General features: G+C 18.6%; 2 protein-coding genes across 2 annotated transcripts; one reads left to right on the top strand and one right to left on the bottom strand.

The window, feature by feature from the left end:
* Positions 1-1,196: 1,196 nt before the first annotated feature.
* Positions 1,197-10,724, top strand: LOC122713609 (activating signal cointegrator 1 complex subunit 3). The gene is made up of 12 exons (XM_043934211.1): positions 1,197-1,288; positions 1,963-2,127; positions 2,336-2,427; positions 2,493-2,641; positions 3,449-3,685; positions 3,760-7,947; positions 8,174-8,665; positions 8,762-8,952; positions 9,045-9,213; positions 9,584-9,841; positions 10,013-10,373; positions 10,479-10,724. Exons 2-12 carry the CDS (start codon positions 1,997-1,999, stop codon positions 10,565-10,567), a joined length of 6,357 nt encoding a protein of 2,118 aa, XP_043790146.1. The 5' UTR covers positions 1,197-1,288; positions 1,963-1,996; the 3' UTR covers positions 10,568-10,724.
* Positions 10,725-11,915: 1,191 nt separating this feature from the next.
* On the bottom strand, positions 11,916-19,570 carry LOC122713602 (protein MEMO1). Its single transcript, XM_043934203.1, has 8 exons — positions 19,379-19,570; positions 15,162-15,243; positions 15,015-15,083; positions 14,206-14,318; positions 13,953-14,064; positions 13,538-13,757; positions 13,251-13,355; positions 11,916-12,505 (listed from the first exon to the last, which is right to left on the bottom strand). The coding sequence occupies exons 1-8, from the start codon at positions 19,428-19,430 to the stop codon at positions 12,368-12,370; spliced, it is 891 nt and encodes a 296-aa protein (XP_043790138.1). The 5' UTR covers positions 19,431-19,570; the 3' UTR covers positions 11,916-12,367.
* Positions 19,571-20,187: the final 617 nt, after the last annotated feature.

Here is a 20,187-nt window from a genome sequence, read left to right as displayed (position 1 = left end):
ATGTTATATTATTCCTTTATTTTCTACAATCGATTCTTTGTGCCATGAATATTACTATATAATTGCACAATTAAAAATACTTTGTATAATAAAGAAAAAATGTTTTGAATTAATTGTGTAAGTAATTTGAATTTGGCATATATAGTGTTTTTATAGTTTAAACATACAATATTCATATATTTGTAACAAAAATCCCTAAAATTTCGGAATATTATAAATATATAACTATTTCAACTACAAATTCCTCCAATTAAAAAGATCATTTTCAAATTTTACATGTTAAAATTTATAAGAATATATATAAATATATAAATTATATATATATATAAATTATACATTATTGTTTCATATATTACACAATATTTGCCTATTAAATTCATTTATGTTTATATAAATAAATTACATTCTTTTTTCTTATTTTTTTTAATCATTTTAATTTTTTAATTAATTTTATTTTATATTAAAATTTACTTTAGAAATAAAATTAAAAATAAAAATTTTATGCAAGTAATAATAGATTTTTTAATCTCTGCATTATTCGCAAGTCATCTATAGTACATATAATAAATTATAATATATACAATAAAATTAATTATAATATATATTTAATAATATTTTTATAATAAAAATTAATTTAAAAGTGAAAATATTTAAAAAGATTCAAAATTGTTAAAAATTATGTGAATATATAAATTATTTCATTTAAACACAATAAATTTTGCAATAAAAAATAAGTATATATTTATTTAAAAAAAATATTTTATTAAAAATTAAAAATAATTTATATAAAAGTAGTATTAATTAATAACAGATATCTAGAATAAATTAAATTATTTAATAACATTATTATTAAATTAAATTATTTAATAATATTACAAAGTTATTAAATTATTAGAATAATATTTAAAAATACAAATTATAATACAATATTTAAAATATTTTATTTTTAACTTATATAATTTTTTCCTTGACATACAATATAATATTAATAATAAATTCCAGGTGATATAATTTGATTAAAAAATTTTTAAATATTTTATAAAAAATAATTTTAGAAAGCAAGCTTTGATAAAATTGAAAAATTATCGAATGAATACAATATGCTATTCCCTCTATTAAAAAATGGCTCAATTCTTCTGCAGTGAATTTCTGCAAGAGCAAAATACATGCTATATTACTACCACTGCCATACTACCACTGCTACATTAGTGCAGAGGTATATCACGTGACCAAGCTTTTACTAAAGCTAAGCGTCACATTGTGGTGAGAAGTAATGCAAGTAATGCAAGTAAGTAATGCATAGAAATTTACAATTGTTAGTAAAAAAATAATATTGTATTATATTATATTATATTGTATAATATTTAATATGAAATTTTAATAAAAATTTTATTAAACATAATATTCAAAAAAATAAAATAAATAATCAATTTCAAAGTGTATTTTTTTTTATTATTATAAATTATATATTTAACTTCTACAATACGTAAAATAAATTATATATAATTTCTAAAATACATTAATTTTTTTTATATTTATTATATTTTAATGAAATTAAAAATATATTAAAAATAATTTGAAATTAAAAAAATTAAGTAACTAAATATATGTTTATTATATTTTAATAAAATTGAAATTATATTAAAAAAAAATTTGAAATTAAAAAAATTAAATAATTTTTTAATCTTAACTTTTATAAATTTTTAATATATGATTGTCAATTTTTAATGGTAAATAAATGAATACTTACAATTGCTTTTGAAATTTAATTAATGATAACCAATTATATTATTATTATAAAAAATTATAAAAAAAATCTTTTTTATAATTAATAAATAATAAATAAAATGAAATTTAATTATCATTTTATTTTTCTATAAAAAATTTTTTTTATTAAAAAAAAAGATTTATAATAAATAAATATACTTTTTTTCAAATATAAATTATAAGTATATGTTATAGGTAAAATATAGTGTGGTAAACTTATTAATGAAAAATGCCAGAATTACCTCGAATTACAAGATCTTTACGAATGTTCACGAATCTTGGACGTATAAAAAGTACAAAGGAACTAGAACCAAATGATTTATTTAGAAAAGAAAAAGAGCAACGTAGCAAATTTAAAAGGTATAAATTTTAAATTTCTTTTATATAACAAAAATATTTTTCTTAATTATAGAATAACAATTTTTTAATATATTTTTAATTATTAAATTACTCATAATATATTGCATTTAATCTATTTATTTATTTATAATTTATTATAAATATTATAATATTATGTAATTAATGTTTATAATTGTATATATTATATTATATATTATATATATTGCAGTGAATTCAATTGGCAAGATTTATGTAAACATGTATCTAAAAATGTTTTATTTCATCTTAATAAATTACGTCAAATTGCTATAGAAGCACTTGGTATGTAATAATTTTAGATTATAAAATGTATTTTTAATCTAGATGTTTATTTTTTATTATTTTAGGAGAATGTTCTTTTGAACTTATAAATGAATTTTTAATGTTTACTTTACAATTATTAATTGATGACAAGTTGTTAACTCAAATAAAATTTAAGATTTTAAAAGAAAAGGCAGGAAATTTAAAGTTCCATGATGCTAACTACATGATGAAGGTATAATTTTATTTTACTATACAATTAAAATTAATGTAATTTTAATATAAATTTGTTAATAATTTTGAGAAAAAATTAATGAATGTTAAAAAATAAATATTTTTCAATTATATATTTATTATATTTTTATTGGTTCATATATAGTATACATATATTACATATATTACTTATGTAAATTATTATTGTTCTTAGAGATATTTCTATTGATATATTGAAAAACTGAACATGTTTGAAAAATTTTAATATTTGAAATGTTTGAGTGATATATGAAGAATAAGAACTTTTAATTGAGTAACGATTATTATTGAACATTATATAAATTATTTATATTAATACAATATAGGAAGTTTCAGAATTATGAATATAAATTCAAGTCATAAGAATGGAATTAATTGAAAAATGAAGTTTTCATAAATTCAAATCAATGAACTGTAGTTTGTAAGTTTTTTATTTACGTATTTTACAAACATCCATATTTAAGATATAAGAATAATAGTTACTAAATAATATTTTGATACCAGTTATTTATATTTTATTAATATCTTTGTATATTATTTTAAATTGTAAAAGTTCTTTTATAAATATATTATAAATTTTTTAAATATTTAAATTTTTTTAAATAAATTTTTTAAATATTTTATAAATTATATTAATTTTTGTAAAAAGAAATTTTATTTATATCATTTTTCAAAAAATTTTCAAAAAATAATATAATTATTTTGAATAATACAAAAGTCTACTAAAAATTATTTCTAAATTAAATTAGATTTTTGTAAACAGTTTTTGTAAAAAACTATTTTTTTATAGATAATTACAGAAATTCGAGAAAAATTAAACGAAGAAACTTTAATACTTATAAAAAACGGAAAAGAAAATATTAAAGTATTGGAAAATGGCTTATTTGATCCAAAATTTGAATATAAATCTGCAAGAGTATTATGGCCTGATACCAATGCACTTCGTAATATGGGCAACATTAATCAAAGTACTGATAATTTCTCAATGAAATATAAAAATGAAGCTACAAAATTATTTAAAACAGAAGTTTGTATTAAATTTATTTATATTAATTTTTATTTTTAAAAGTAATTTAAATTATTTTCATACTTTTATTTTAGTTTGACAAGGCAGCATATAAAGAAAACTTGAAATCATATCATACAAAAAACTTTGCAGATATGTCTTTAGAAAAATTTGAGAAGATCATAATTACTAAATTAAGTTCTAAAAATTCAGAGAACGAATTAGTTGATTTGTTAGGTTGTGAATCTATAGAATTTATTCAATATATTATTCAACATCAGAAAAGTATTATAGCTTTAAATTCTACTCCAAAGATACAAAAAAAATGTAATATTCAAGGACCTGTGATTAGTGGTCAAGTAACAGTACAATCTGAGAAAGAAAAACAATTACAAAAACAAATACGGAAACATGAAAAAAAATTAAATAAAACGAGTAAACGAGAAGGAAAGGGAGATTTGGAAGAAAATGGCTTTGAACTATTAGAATTGACTTTAAAAAAAAATGAAGCATTAATAGAAATGCACACACCTATATTTAAAAAAAGTGTCAATACAGATCGAGAAAAATTTCCTTTTGTGTTTGATGTTAATATAAACAGTAGAAATACAACTGGTTATGTATCAAAACAAAAAATAATGTTACCGCAAAATGTTGTAAGAAAAGATACAGAAACATTCGAAGAAATTTTTATACCTATTCCAGAATCTCAACCACTTGATGTAGATTATAAACCTATTATGGTATCTTCATTGGATGATATTGGACAAATGGCTTTTAATGGTATTGAATCATTAAATCGAATACAAAGTATTGTGTTCGATGTAGCATATCATACTAATGAGAATTTATTAATTTGTGCTCCAACAGGAGCTGGAAAAACTAATGTTGCTATGTTGACTATAGTACATCAATTGAAGCAACATATTGAACATGGTCAATTAATGAAAAATCAGTTTAAAATAATTTATGTAACTCCAATGAAAGCTTTAGCAGCTGAAATGACAGCAAATTTTAGTAAAAAACTTCGATGTCTTAATATATCTGTTCGCGAGTTAACTGGAGATATGCAATTAACCAAATCGGAAATTCAACAAACACAGATGATTGTTACCACACCAGAAAAATGGGATGTTGTTACTAGAAAAGGTACAGGAGATATTTCTCTCACTAGTATTGTCAAACTGTTAATTATCGATGAAGTACATTTGTTACATGGTGATAGAGGGCCTGTAGTTGAAGCCTTAGTTGCTCGAACTTTGAGACAAGTAGAATCTTCACAAAGTATGATCAGAATTGTTGGCCTTTCTGCAACATTGCCAAATTATGTAGATGTTGCAAGATTTTTAAGAGTGAATTCAAACATAGGACTTTTTTATTTTGATCATCGATTTCGACCAGTACCACTTAGTCAAGCATTTATTGGTATAAAAGCATCATCGTCATTACAAGAAATGAATTACATGGATAATGTATGTTATAATAATGTTATAGATATGGTACGTCAAGGATATCAAGTAATGGTATTTGTACATGCACGAAATGCTACTGTTAGAATGGCAAATACATTAAAAGATTTAGCAATAAAACATGGTACACTTAAATTATTTATACCTGAAGGTCAAGCAAAATTTATAAATAAAGCTTTTGCTAAATCACGTACGAAATATTTAAGTGAATTATTTAATAATGGATTATCAGTACATCATGCTGGCTTATTACGTTCAGAGAGAAATTTAATTGAAAAATATTTTGCAGATGGTTTAATCAAAGTATTAGTATGTACATCAACATTAGCTTGGGGTGTAAATCTTCCGGCTCATGCTGTTATTATAAGAGGAACAGAAATATATGATGCGAAACATGGTTCTTATATCGACTTAGATATATTAGATGTTTTACAAATTTTTGGTCGTGCTGGTAGACCACAATTTGATGTATCTGGTCATGCTGTTATTATTACTTCCCATAACAAATTATATCATTATTTATCATTATTAACAAATCAAATACCTATAGAAAGCAATTTCATTAAATATTTAGCTGATAATTTAAATGCTGAAATTGCATTAGGTACAATATCGAATGTGGAAGAAGCAATAAAATGGTTAAGTTACACTTATTTATTTGTCCGAATGAAATTAAATTTTCATTTCTATGGAATTCCTTATCGAGTTATTTTGGAAGATCAAAATTTAGAGCAAAAGAGAAAAGAACTAATTGATCAAGCAGCTAAAGCATTAGATGAAGCTAAAATGATTCGATATAATATAAATACTGGAGATCTGAGCACAACAAATTTAGGACGAATTGCGAGTCATTTTTATCTAAAATACGATACTATTAAAATTTTCAATACACTTCTAAAACCAATTATGACTGAAGCAGAAATATTTTCTATGATATCATATTCTCAAGAATTTGAACAATTAAAAGTACGAGATGATGAAATTGAAGAATTACAATATTTATTTGAAGAATATTGTAATATTACAGTCCAAGGTGGTATTGAAAATATATATGGTAAAGTTAATATATTATTACAAACGTATTTGTCACATGGTAGAGTTAATGCGTTTTCATTAATATCTGATCAAGCATATATTGTACAAAATGCAGGACGGATATTTCGAGCATTGTTTGAAATTATGTTAGGACAAAATAATGCAATAATGGCTGGTCGTTTATTAGAAATAGCAAAAGTACTCGAAATACAACAATGGAGTGATAGAAGTCCTCTATGTCAATTTTCTTGTTTATCTTTAGAAATTATTGACAAGATAGAGCAATATGATTTGACAGTTGAAAGATTAAATAATATGAATGTTAAAGAAATTGGAGATATTTTACGTAATCAGAAAGAAGCAATATTGGTGAAAAAATGTTGCAAAGAATTACCTGCATTAGAAATGGAATCAAATTTGCAACCTATTACTCGTACAGTTTTAAGAATACATTTAAAAATATATCCTCAATTTCATTGGAATGATAACATTCATGGTAAAACTTCAGAACCTTTTTGGATATGGATAGAAGATCCAGATAATAATTTTATTTATCATCATGAATATTTTACTATGACAAGAAAAATGGTTTACAATAATCTTGCACAAGAACTTGTGATGACAATACCATTGCATGAACCATTGCCTACTCAATACATAGTAAGAGCAATAAGTGATCGCTGGTTGGGTTCTGAATATATGTTGCCTCTAACATTTCATGATTTAATCTTACCTGAAGTATATCCACCATATACTGATTTGTTAGAGATACAACCTCTGCCAATAAAAGCATTGAAAGAACCATTATTTGAAAAACTTTATAAATTTTCTCATTTTAATCCAATACAGACACAAATTTTTCATTGTTTGTATCATACAGACAATAATGTCCTGTTAGGAGCTCCAACTGGTTCGGGAAAAACAATTGCTGCGGAAATTGCAATGTTTAGAGTATTTAAACAATATCCAACACAAAAAATTGTATATATTGCACCATTGAAAGCTTTAGTGAGAGAACGAATGAAAGATTGGAAAATTAGATTTGAAGAACAATTAGGAAAAAAAGTAATAGAATTAACTGGAGATGTATCACCAGATATTAAAGTTATAGCAAATGCAAGTATTATTATAACTACACCAGAAAAATGGGATGGTATTAGTAGAAGTTGGCAAACAAGACTTTATGTCAAAAATGTTGCCCTTATTATTATAGATGAAATACATTTATTAGGGGAAGATCGTGGACCAGTATTAGAAGTTATTATTTCAAGAACTAATTTTATTTCTAGTCATACTTTAAAAAAGTTAAGAGTTATTGGACTTTCTACAGCATTAGCTAATGCAGTAGATTTAGCTAATTGGCTTGGTATTAAAGAGATGGGTCTTTATAATTTTCGTCCATCTGTACGACCTGTACCATTAGATATTCATATAACTGGATTTCCAGGGAAAAATTATTGTCCTCGAATGGCAACAATGAATAGACCAACTTTTCAAGCAATTAAACAACATGCTCCAACAAGTCCAGCTTTAGTATTTGTTTCATCACGTAGACAAACACGTTTAACTGCATTAGATTTGATTGCATATCTTGCAGGGGAAGATAATCCTAAGCAATGGTTGCATATGAGAGAAGAAGAAATGAATAACATTCTAAGTCATATACGAGATTCAAATTTGAAACTCACACTTGCTTTTGGAATTGGACTTCATCATGCAGGTTTTCAAGAAAAAGATAGAAAAGTTGTTGAAGAATTATTTGTTAACAATAAAATTCAGGTATGTGGTTTAATTATTTTGATATTGATTTTATTTTTGTCTAATATGATGAAATTAAATAAATATATTGAATATAATAAAGTAAAAAATAATGAAATTAGTGAAATTTTTTTATAAAAATTTTGTCTTTTTTTAAATTTTGAACAAAAATGATACAAATGATATAAATTACATGATTATAATACAATATAATTATAATTATCTAAAATTATAAAAATATGTTTAGGTATTGATTACAACAGCTACTTTAGCTTGGGGAGTTAATTTCCCTGCTCATTTAGTTGTAATAAAAGGAACAGAATATTATGATGGCAAACAACACCGTTATGTAGACATGCCAATCACAGATGTATTACAAATGATGGGTCGTGCGGGAAGACCCCAGTTTGATAATTCAGGAGTAGCAGTAGTTTTAGTACACGATTTAAAAAAAAATTATTACAAAAAATTTTTACATCATCCATTCCCAGTAGAATCAAGTTTATTAGCTGTTCTGCCAGATCATATAAATGCTGAAATTGTAGCTAATACAATTAAAAATAAACAAGAATTATTAGATTATTTAACATGGACATATTTTTTTAGAAGATTAATGAAAAATCCTAGATATTACAATTTAAGTATTTTAGAACCTTATGCTATTAATCAATACTTATCTTCTTTGGTAGATAATACGTTAAAAGTATTAATAGATTCATATTGTGTGGCGTTTGATGAGGTAAATAGAATACAATTAAAATTTTATTTCTATATTTTATTCTATAATTAATAAATTTATTTCACGTTAAAATAATTTATAATTTATTAATTTTAGGAAGAACAAATTTTATATCCACTTTCAATGGGTAAAATAGCATCATTTTATTATTTATCGCATCATACTATGTTAATGTTTGTGCAATCATTACAAGAATCTCTTACATTGGAGCAATGTTTACATATTTTATGTAATTCTTATGAATATAATGAATTACCAGTAAGGCACAATGAAGAATTATTAAATGAGTAAAGTATTATTTCTAATAATAAAAAGAAAAATATATTTCATTTTATTTTAATTAATGAATGATGATTTTTATTCTATAATGTTTGAACAGGGAATTAAGTAAAATGTGTCGTTATCAAGTAGATAATTACTCATATAATTCTCCTCATACCAAAGCATTTTTATTACTTCAAGCACATTTCTCAAGACTTCCTTTACCATGTGTAGATTATTTTACTGATTTAAAATCAGTTCTTGATCAGGCAGTTAGAATTATACAAGTATGTATAATTAAAAAAAAATATTGTACTTTATATAAGATTATTTAAAAATTTATTGTACGTTAATATACAATGATATTTATTAATATGCATAAATTATTAAAGATATAAAATTAAAATAATTTTTAATTCTAACATCGGTAATTTAAAATATAAATATCTTTTTATTTGTTAATCTTAATATCTTTTTTATATAAGATGTGAAAATATAAATTACAAAAAAGATATAATACATTTTCTGCATTTTTTATTATATCCATAACTGTTTTAAAAATATTATTAATTTTAATAGTGTAAAAATATTGTATATATATATAATAATTAAAATATTTTCAATATTATTATATGCATAAAATATGTTTATTTTTAGGCAATGATAGATGCAGTTGCAGATCATGGATGGTTAGCAAATACAATAATGATAATGAACATACTTCAGATGATTATTCAAGCTCGATGGATTGATGAATCAGCAATTACTACATTGCCATGTGTAAATTCAGAACATTTAGAATTATTTTCAACATTATCGCTTACTCTTCCCGAATTATGTTTCAATATACATAAAGATATTAAAATACTTAGAAAAGTACTTAATAAAAGTTTTTCGCAAGAACAAATATATCAGGTAAATATGTTTCATTATAAAACAATATTTCATAAAATAATTTTTATAATTTTGTAATCTATTCATTAAGATGAATCAATTATGTATTTTCACATTTTGTGTTCTGAAGTTTTATATAATTTCTATATTAGGAATGTATATATATATATATATATATTAATAATTTTTTAGATATATCAAGTGATAAAAGAAATGCCAATGCTTTGTATTAAGTTAAGCTTAGAAAGTTATGATGAAGATAATGATGATAATAAACAGAAAAATCAAATATTTATACCTCTAAAATCTGATAATTTTGATTATATAAATATTCACAAGGATCAAGATTACATACTAAATATTATAATGAAAAGAAAAAATAAATCTAATAATTTAAAAGCACACTGTCCTTTGTTTCAAAAAGGAAAGGATGAAGGTTGGTTTTTAATTTTAGGTAATGTTTCTAATAAAGAATTATTAGTTCTAAAACGAGCATCTGCAATAAATGAACAACGGAAATATCAATTACAATTCACAGCTCCATCAAAACTAGGTAATTTTATTTTCGTTTATATCTATGATTATTTATCTATGTATTATATGATAGTTATATGACAATTATCTTATTTTTTTCACTAAAAATTTAATTTTTTTTAAGGACAAACAACTCTAACGTTTTATTTGATTTCCGATTGTTACATAGGACTGGATCAACAATATAATATAAAAATAAATGTAATATCTTAATATAAATTTTATTTTATTTAGCAAATATGTTAGTTTCTTCTATGAGATAAATATAAACAAATTATTTTGATAAAATCTATTGTAATTTTATTAATTTATAAAGATATTTAATAGTTGTAAGTATATAAGATGTAATTAAATATACATATTTAAATTCATTTATTTTTTTTGGAAGTGCATATAAATTTACATATATATATTTATTATATATATTCTCTTATTAGATGATTATGAAATTGTTTTATATTTTTTATACAAATGTATATCTTATCAATTTAGTGATATATAATACAAAGATAAAAAAAATACTTCCAAAGGATCAGTTTTATAATTTCATATATTATGTATTAATAAATGCAATTTTATATAAAATAAAGAATTATAGATAAAATTATATCCAATGTTATGTTCATTTATTATAGTTTATTTTATTACAAAACGAACTCATGTATAATTTAATACAAAAATGTTTTATTTTAACATTGATACTTTATTAAAAGTAAAAGAATATCAATAATAGTTACATATTGTGTAAATATTTTTTTACACTGATCCTTTTTCACATTTATATTCTGGTATTATAACAATACAGTATTTGTTTATAATTTCTTACATTAACGAGGAATAACAAGATAATAAGGGGTAGGAAGGATATGAGATCATTTCATTGCTTTGTTTTAAAGAGAAATGATTAAGTTGTATATGTGCTATTTATTTGTAATATTTCATTTAATATTGATCAATTGCAGATTGTTCATTCTAATGATCTAGAAAAGATATATTTTAACTCTAAATTTTAGCTTTAAGTTTATAATCCCTGAGATAAAGAATGCAATTTATGTCAAAATATTTTCTATTTATTAATTTAAATTTTCCTAATATTTATTGTCATATAATCATAATAATAATAATAATAATCAAAAATTAAAGATTATAAAATTATATATAAATAAAAATTTAGATACAAAAATAATATATATAAATAATAATTTTATATTAACAATATATTTTTAATTTACAATTAACATAGTCAAATATAATAAACATTTTTTTATACTAAATTATAATTTATAAATATTTCGATGTTTCTTAACATTTTATAAACAAAATATACTTTTTTTTTTTATTATGTTTTCTTCAACTTATTTCTTTAAAACTTCAAATTAACAACATCATACAATATTAAAATAATATTAAATATTTTTTGTTATTTCTTTTACAATTTTTAAAACTATAATAAAGTCAATCAGATAAATTGATAATTAAATATTTTTCTTTAATAGATTGAATTTTTCTCTTTTTCATCAATAGATTGAACCTTCTGCTTTTTTAGTATATATAAAATGCACTTTGTATATTTATTATTTCTGTAATTATAATTGTAATTACTAATCAAAGCAAAGAAATATTTAAGCTCCTTCCATAATAGAAATTTGGAAGTACTGATTATTTCTTAATAAGTAAGTAATAAACCGAAATATTTTTAAAGCAAAAATGATAATAGTACATTTCTATTCATCACATTCATTAATAAATTAATATAATATTCTTTCTCAAGCCATTGAGAAAATTCCATACAATATAATAGCAAATTGTAACTTGATTTTAAATGTTATTTTTTTAAATATAAAAACAAAATTTTAAAAAATTATAATTAATGCTTTTTATGATTAATAGATTATTACTGCCGTTTTTTTGTTTCTTTTTTAAATATTTTTCTTTTATTTATTTTTTTTTTTATTTTTTTAATACTTTATTTTTTTCTGCAAATTCTTCAAGTAACAGTGAAAGTATATTATATCACTCAAGAACCAAGGAAGCACTGGCATAACTAACAGAACTATCATTCATATTATTGCACTGGTTGCTTTGAACATATTTAAGAAACTTCAAATTCATTCTTTGACCATTAGTATTTCCTTTTAAACTATGAATTACCTATGAATTAAAAATATTGATCATAATTTCAAAAACTATATCTAATTTATAAAAAAAGTTTTTAAATTTATTATATTTTAAATATTAAAAGCTACATACACATGTAATAGATCAGAAAATATATCTATATTTGAGATTTTTTCAATATAAAAAAATACAATTTTAAATTTTTATTACTATAAATTTTTTTATATTATTTAAAAATGTTTAAAATTAACAATTATATAAGTTTTATTAAAAATTATTATAAAAATCATTTTTAATAATAATAATACAAATATATTAAAGAATAAATAGATCTAATCTTTATAGTAACAAATTTTACCAAATAATAATTTTATTATTATTCATATTAATTTTTTAAAATAACGATTATATAAAATTTTTATTATAATTTTTTATTAAAAATATATTCTTTTGTCTTTTTTCTATTAAAATCTAGAAAATTTAATCATTATTTACATAATATTTCAACTAAATTGATGTAGCAATTTTTATAATTATATATTATATCTAATATTATTTCTGAATATTTTACGAAAAATGCTTTTTATTTATATAATTCATAGTTATAATTCATTTAATTTAAAATTCATATATATAATGACTGCATTTAAGATGTTAAGATTAATTTTATAACTTTTTAATATAATATTTTATATATCTTTCATATTCTTTTACTTTTTCACATTTTTTGATCCTAGGTGTATGCAGCCCCATGATTTAAATGAATAAAACTCATTACCTGTAAAAGAATACTAATAGGATGTCGACCACATACTGTATTACCATATTTTTTAAGGTAATCATTAAACATTGTGGGATTTAATGTTTCAATGATATCCATACCCTGTGAATTTTGAAGAAAAATATGAAATTATTTATAATATGATATTAATGATATTACTTACGATCATTTATGATAATAAAATATGACAAATCAATAAGATTTTATTTATGCAATTATTAAATATTTAATATTTCTAAATATGAAATATTTATTAATAAGTGATATTTTATAATCTTATATACCATTTTGTCAAGATTTTGAATAGATCTATGAATAGGGCCACAAGATCTATCATAATAAGTATAGCGAAACCGCTGACCCCAATGACAGAAATCTGAAGATATAATAAATAATGTTTGTGGATCAGCCATATATGGTGCTAATAATCTTCCATAAAGTGCTTCTTTTTCTGGACTTAATGAACCCACTAATATAGGAATTATTGTAAAAGAATCTTTAAACCTATATTAATATAAAATTTGCAATTAAAAATTAAATTTAAATAATAATGAATAAAATATTAAATTAATGAATAATTTAATGAATTAAATATTATAATTAATGAATAAAATGAATTGTTATCAATTAAAATAGCAATGAATAAATGAATAAATAAAAAAAATATAAAAAATACCATAAATATAATTATAAACATACCCTTCCATAACTTTTGCAATAAATGGCAATTGCATTTCAATACTATGTTCTTCTTCATCTGTGTTTAAATCCATCCATTCAAAGTGTCTAGTTTCTTCAAGTTCTCTATACACTGTTACATGAATAAAAATCTATATTCAAACTAATCTATAATAATATTAATACTAATTTATATTTATAATTTAATAAGTTTCATTTTAAATAACAATAATTTAATTTTAATATATTATTTAATATATTATAGAATTTCTACCTTGTTGATCAATATGTAGATCATACAAAAGAGTTTGATAAATCGAAGCAGAGGAAAGAGCACAGCCTGCTAATCTCACATGATGTGATGGACCAAGAATAAAAATTCTACGCCTATATAATAATAATACATTATATATTTAATCTCCTATTTTAAATGATATAAATTAAAAATATTAAAATAATTAGTTTATTTTTATACATTTTACATGAATTTTTTTCTAAATTTATAATATATAAACAAATACTTTAAATATTATATACTTTAAAAATTTTTTTATTATAAAAAAAAGTTATATATATATTATTATGTTACTTATCTAAATAAAAAAAAATTATTGCAAAATATAATAAATATATAAAGAATTCAAAAATTCCAAATGAGAAGGATTAAATATATTTTTATATAATTTAAATTAATAATATATTAAATTATAAATTTGTACAAATTATATTATTAATTATATAATGACATATTAAATTAATCTATTATTATAGAAAAAATAAAAATATCATAAAAATTTATTTAAATTTATTCATTATAAAAATAAAAGATGAAATGATAATAATTATATAATAAGGTTATTCAATTTTGTATAATTTAAAAATATTTAAAATAATTAATGCATAATTTATTTATTTGGTTAAAGGGAAGAATTTTATTAAACTTTATAGAATATTGTTTATATTGAATTTTAATAATAATATTGAATTATATTGAATTATTATAATAATATTGAATTATTGTTTTATTTTATTAAATATTTTTTTATAAAACATCAAAAAACTATATATAAAAAAAAAACTTACACAACTACAGGACTAATCTGGCGGTATGCAAAAGCAGCACATGCTCCACAATAGCTATAACCTGCATGTCTGTGAAATTTCGTTTGTATTTCAATAAAGATTTTTTAATTTAATTAAAAATTATTCTAATGTACTATAATTACTGACGGGGCAATTATTGCCCTAGCAGGTCCATGTGATAAGTCTGCAGCACTCAACCAACCTTCTAATTGTTTATTCAACTCCAATCCTATGTATTTAAAAAATATATAATATTAATTAATAAAATACAAACTTATTAGTCAAAATTAATTTTTATTAATCCTTTGAATTTTTAATATTTAAAAAATTTTTTTTTGATAATTTTATCTCTTTTTAGTAACTATTAGATTTTTTGAAATATATTACAAAAAATAAAAAACCAATGGCTCATAAATTGGTTCATAGAAACTAATTTATTAAACAATTTTTTTAATAATTATAATGAAAATAGCATTGAATTTTCATTCAAATCTGATATGTTAATTTCTATTTGTGAATTTATTACATATTTTTTAGCAAAAAATAAAATTTTAATAGATAAAAGAAAATCATAAAAAAATATATGTAAAAAATATTTATTCATTTATATTAATATATTTTAATATATTTTAATGGAAATTTAAAAATATTGAATGTGATTCAACTTAAAAATATTTAAGAATAAAATTAATATTGACATAATATTGACAATCACATTTAATAAAAGAATTCAAAAGATTAATAACATTTTATATAGTAATAATATTTTAAAATATTATAAAATTCAATATTTAAGTTCAAAATTTAATATAATAAAATATATGATTAATTTTATAATTCTATAGTAAAAATGTTATTAAAAAAAAATAATGTTGTAATGTAAATAATTATAATAAATAATGCTTTTTTTTCTAATTTATTATTTATTATTTTTATTTTATATCTAATTTTTTATTTGATTTTTAATAATAATAATTAATTTTTAACAAAAAACAAAATTTGATAAATTATTATATTATTTTTATAAAATAATGTTTTCAATAATTAATATTTATTATATATTGTATAAAAAAATATTGTAAAAAAAAAAAAAATATTTTAATATTTTAGTGAAAGTATTTAATTTTATTCATCATTGTAAAATCAAAAATCATTGTATCATTTCGAGAATTAGTTATAAATAAAAATATCTGGACTTGAATTTGAATATTTAATGAGAGTACTTATTATTTTTGTATCTAAATAATATAAAAGTATATGAATAAAATATTAATAAATATATTATTTTTCTTGCATTTTTTAATATTATCTCTTTAAACTTAAAATTGTTATCTCTTTGAATCTAAATAAATAATTTATATTTGAAAGAGTAAATAATAAAAAACATTGATTGTTATGATACATCACATTTGGATATTAATATTGGATATTATATTGGATATCAAAACTCAACTATATTTAAATAAAATGAAAAAGTATATTCAGATCTTTAGATTTGAATGAAAAATATCTTATTAAAAAATGTTTATTGATAATAATATATAAAAATCTGTTTTTGTGCTTTATTTATGAAAATAGAAATAATATAGATCTAAATAAATATTAATATAATTCTAGATTATAAGCAAATAATTTATATTTTAAATCATAATAATCAGTTTTTTTCTATTATTTATAATAGATTATATAATAATTTCTATAAATTTATAACAAAATATATTTAAAAAAAATTATTTTTTATTGCAATTTGAACAATATTTCAGACTTTAAATCACAATTTCTATTTATTTTTTTAATAATTTTCAATGATAATTTTTAATAATTTTCAATATCAATCAATTTTCAATTGATATTATTAGAGTTTATATTTAAAAATTATGAAAATATATGATTCTTTAATGAAATTTTATAATAGAATTATAATAGAATATCCATTATGAATTAATTTAGAGACCAAAAAAAAATTATTTACATAAGAAAATTTTTAAATAATCATATAGAAAAATAAACATATAATTTAATACTTACAAAATGAACAAAAATTTATTTATTGCAAAAAAAAATGATATTATTCAATATTTTTTTTTTCAAGAAAATTGAAAAAAAAATTAGACTTAGATCCTAAATTTTTCTAGAAGAATCAAATTATATGATCATTTCATTAATAATTCTTTTTGCTATTAATTCCATAATATATTGTTTTTGAATCTCAAAATGTTCTGTTTTTAAAAAATAAATTTTGTTTTGTGAATGTTTTAAAATGATATGCATCTTTGTTTATGATTGTATATCATTTGTTATATTAATTTGATAATAAATTTTATATATAAAAAAAAACACTTTGTTTGTTTATATATACAGTAAGAAAATAATATATAATATTCATATAAAAGAATATTCATATTAAATATTCACATACTAGGTGTTTATATAATAAAGATTCTACTAAATTTTATACAAATTCAAACTTTTATAAAAATGATTAAAAAAATATATAAATATAATAAAAAATATATAAATAAATAAATATAAATTTTATTCCATTTCATATTAAATATGATCAATAATTGATTTTAATATTTTTTTTGTATATAATATGAACTACTATAATATAAACTTTTGTATGTAAACTATTTTATGGATTTATAAATTCTTAAATTTTTCACAAATGCATAAATATTTGTAATAATATTTTTATTAATAATAATCTTTAATTCTCTTTATTTTTTGAATTATTTTTTTATTAAATGATTAATATCAAAGATTTAATCTCTTAATTTAAATTTATTTTCAAAATATATAGATAAATATTTTAATTTATAAATCCATTAATAAATTTAAAGTATTCCATTAAATTTTAAAGTTCCACTAAAATCCACTCAGTACCATTAACATATATAAATATTTATATGTTTAAATAAATAAATATAAGTTTTAAAATATGATTAATATATTTCTTTAAATTCTAGCTCTTTTATTTAAACAAATTTTAACTTAATTTATTAAATTAACATTAATTAATATTCCAAATCATTTATAATATTATTTTCAATAATAATTTAATTATTATTTAAATTTTAATAAGTTTCAGATATTTTTATTTGTTAATTATATTAAAAAATTTTTATTCTTCAATTATATATAATTATGATTTGTTTTATTATTGATTATTGACATTTCAAATATCATTCTATTTTTATATGAAAATTAAAGATATATAAAATTTAATCATTGTTATCAATCATAAAAAAATGTTCAATATTTAATTGTAAAATATCATTTTATGATATATTTTTAATTTTTTCTTATTTTATATTTTTAGTTTTAAATATTATATTTTTTAAAAACATATTATATATTAAAAAAAGATTTCTTCATAATTTTTTTATGAACAGTTATTAATTTTCTTTCTAATAAACTTTTATTTAAAAATACAAAAAAATAATATAATTTAAAATATTCATTTAATCTTTTTAATGAAAAAATTTTAAATAAATTTATAAATATTATATTAATATAAATTTATTTATTAATCTATCTATTGAAATTAATAATTATAAATTTCTAATTATTTTATTATTGTTATTATTATTAATTCTAATATATTATATTATAATATATATAATATATAATATATTATATGATCATTTCATTATTAATTTTTAATTATAAATTAAAGATTACATTACATTTTAAATTTTAAGTAATTATTAATATTAATTAATAATTGATATAAATGTGAAATGAATTCTTATTTAAAATAAGAATTAATATTTAATAACATGTAATAAAAAAGAAAAACATATCTTTATTAATATAAAATTAATTATCTTATATTTTAATATAATATACACATATATACATGTATATTATATTTATATATATATATTATTATATATACATATAAATTTAATCTATATTCAAAAATATATTATATGTATTATATGTAATATAAAATCTATTTATTAATAATTTATAATTAATATATACAATATATATATATATTATATATACAAATATATTAATTATAAATAATTAGTAATAAATAATAAATTTATTATATGTATATACATATATATAAAATACTCAAAATATAACAAACATTGTAGGATTATAACAATAAATTGTTATTATTAAAAATTATATAAGTTTTATATGCCAATATTAGCATCTAATAATCCATTATTATGTCAAAATATATTGAATTTTATAGAATTGTGATAATTTCAACTGAATGTAATGAAATATATAATAATGAATACACATAAGAATAGAAAAAATATTATAAATAATTATAAAATTAAATTATAAATAAATGTTATTTTAAAATTATATAAATTAAAAATAGTTTAAATATTGCTTACCAGAACTTGCGTACCAACTACCAGCATGAGTTGCTCTTCTAATTAATGCCATTTTTTAATTATTTACTAATTTTTATTTCTTCTGTTTATTTTTTTAATAAATAATTTTTTGGTTTATTTTTTTTATAAATGATTTATTTAAAGTATTGATATATAATTTTACTTATATAAAATGTTTATAAAAGTTTATCACAAATAAACTTAATTTTTACTTAGTCACGAACCATACGCTTTTAATAACGTTGAATAGTACATTCATAATACTAACACAAAGAGTATATTCTTTAGGTATATAATAAAATAAAAAATAAATGTTTAAAAAATATATATATTGATTTATTATAAATCTTATAAAAAGTTATTATATTTTACTATTATAATTAAAATAAATAATCAATGTTCTTATATATTAGAAGTTTAAAATAGAAAATTTCACTAGAATACTACTTTTAGTGATAAATCAAAAATTTTTATTATGCAAAAAATATAAAATAAAAATATTTCAATTATTATAAGTAATAAATAAGAAATATTATAATATATTATTCACAGTATATATTATAATATTATAACATTATATTATAAAAAAAATATCAAAAAATAATTAATATAATAATAAAAAATATAGATGATAAAAAAATTACTATATGGAGTTTATACACTATACATTTTATATACTAATAAACTAAAAAAAATTATAAAAATTTTTTATAAAATATTTTATATCTAATATAATTTTTAAATTTTTTATTTTTTCTAAAGTATATATAGTTACGTATATAAATTAATATATACATAAATACAATTTT

The sequence above is a fragment of the Apis laboriosa genome, unplaced genomic scaffold (assembly GCF_014066325.1).
Source record: "Apis laboriosa isolate Shangri-la unplaced genomic scaffold, ASM1406632v1 scaffold25_cov139, whole genome shotgun sequence".
NCBI lineage: Eukaryota > Metazoa > Arthropoda > Insecta > Hymenoptera > Apidae > Apis > Apis laboriosa.
This window is presented reverse-complemented; position numbering and strand designations above follow the sequence as displayed.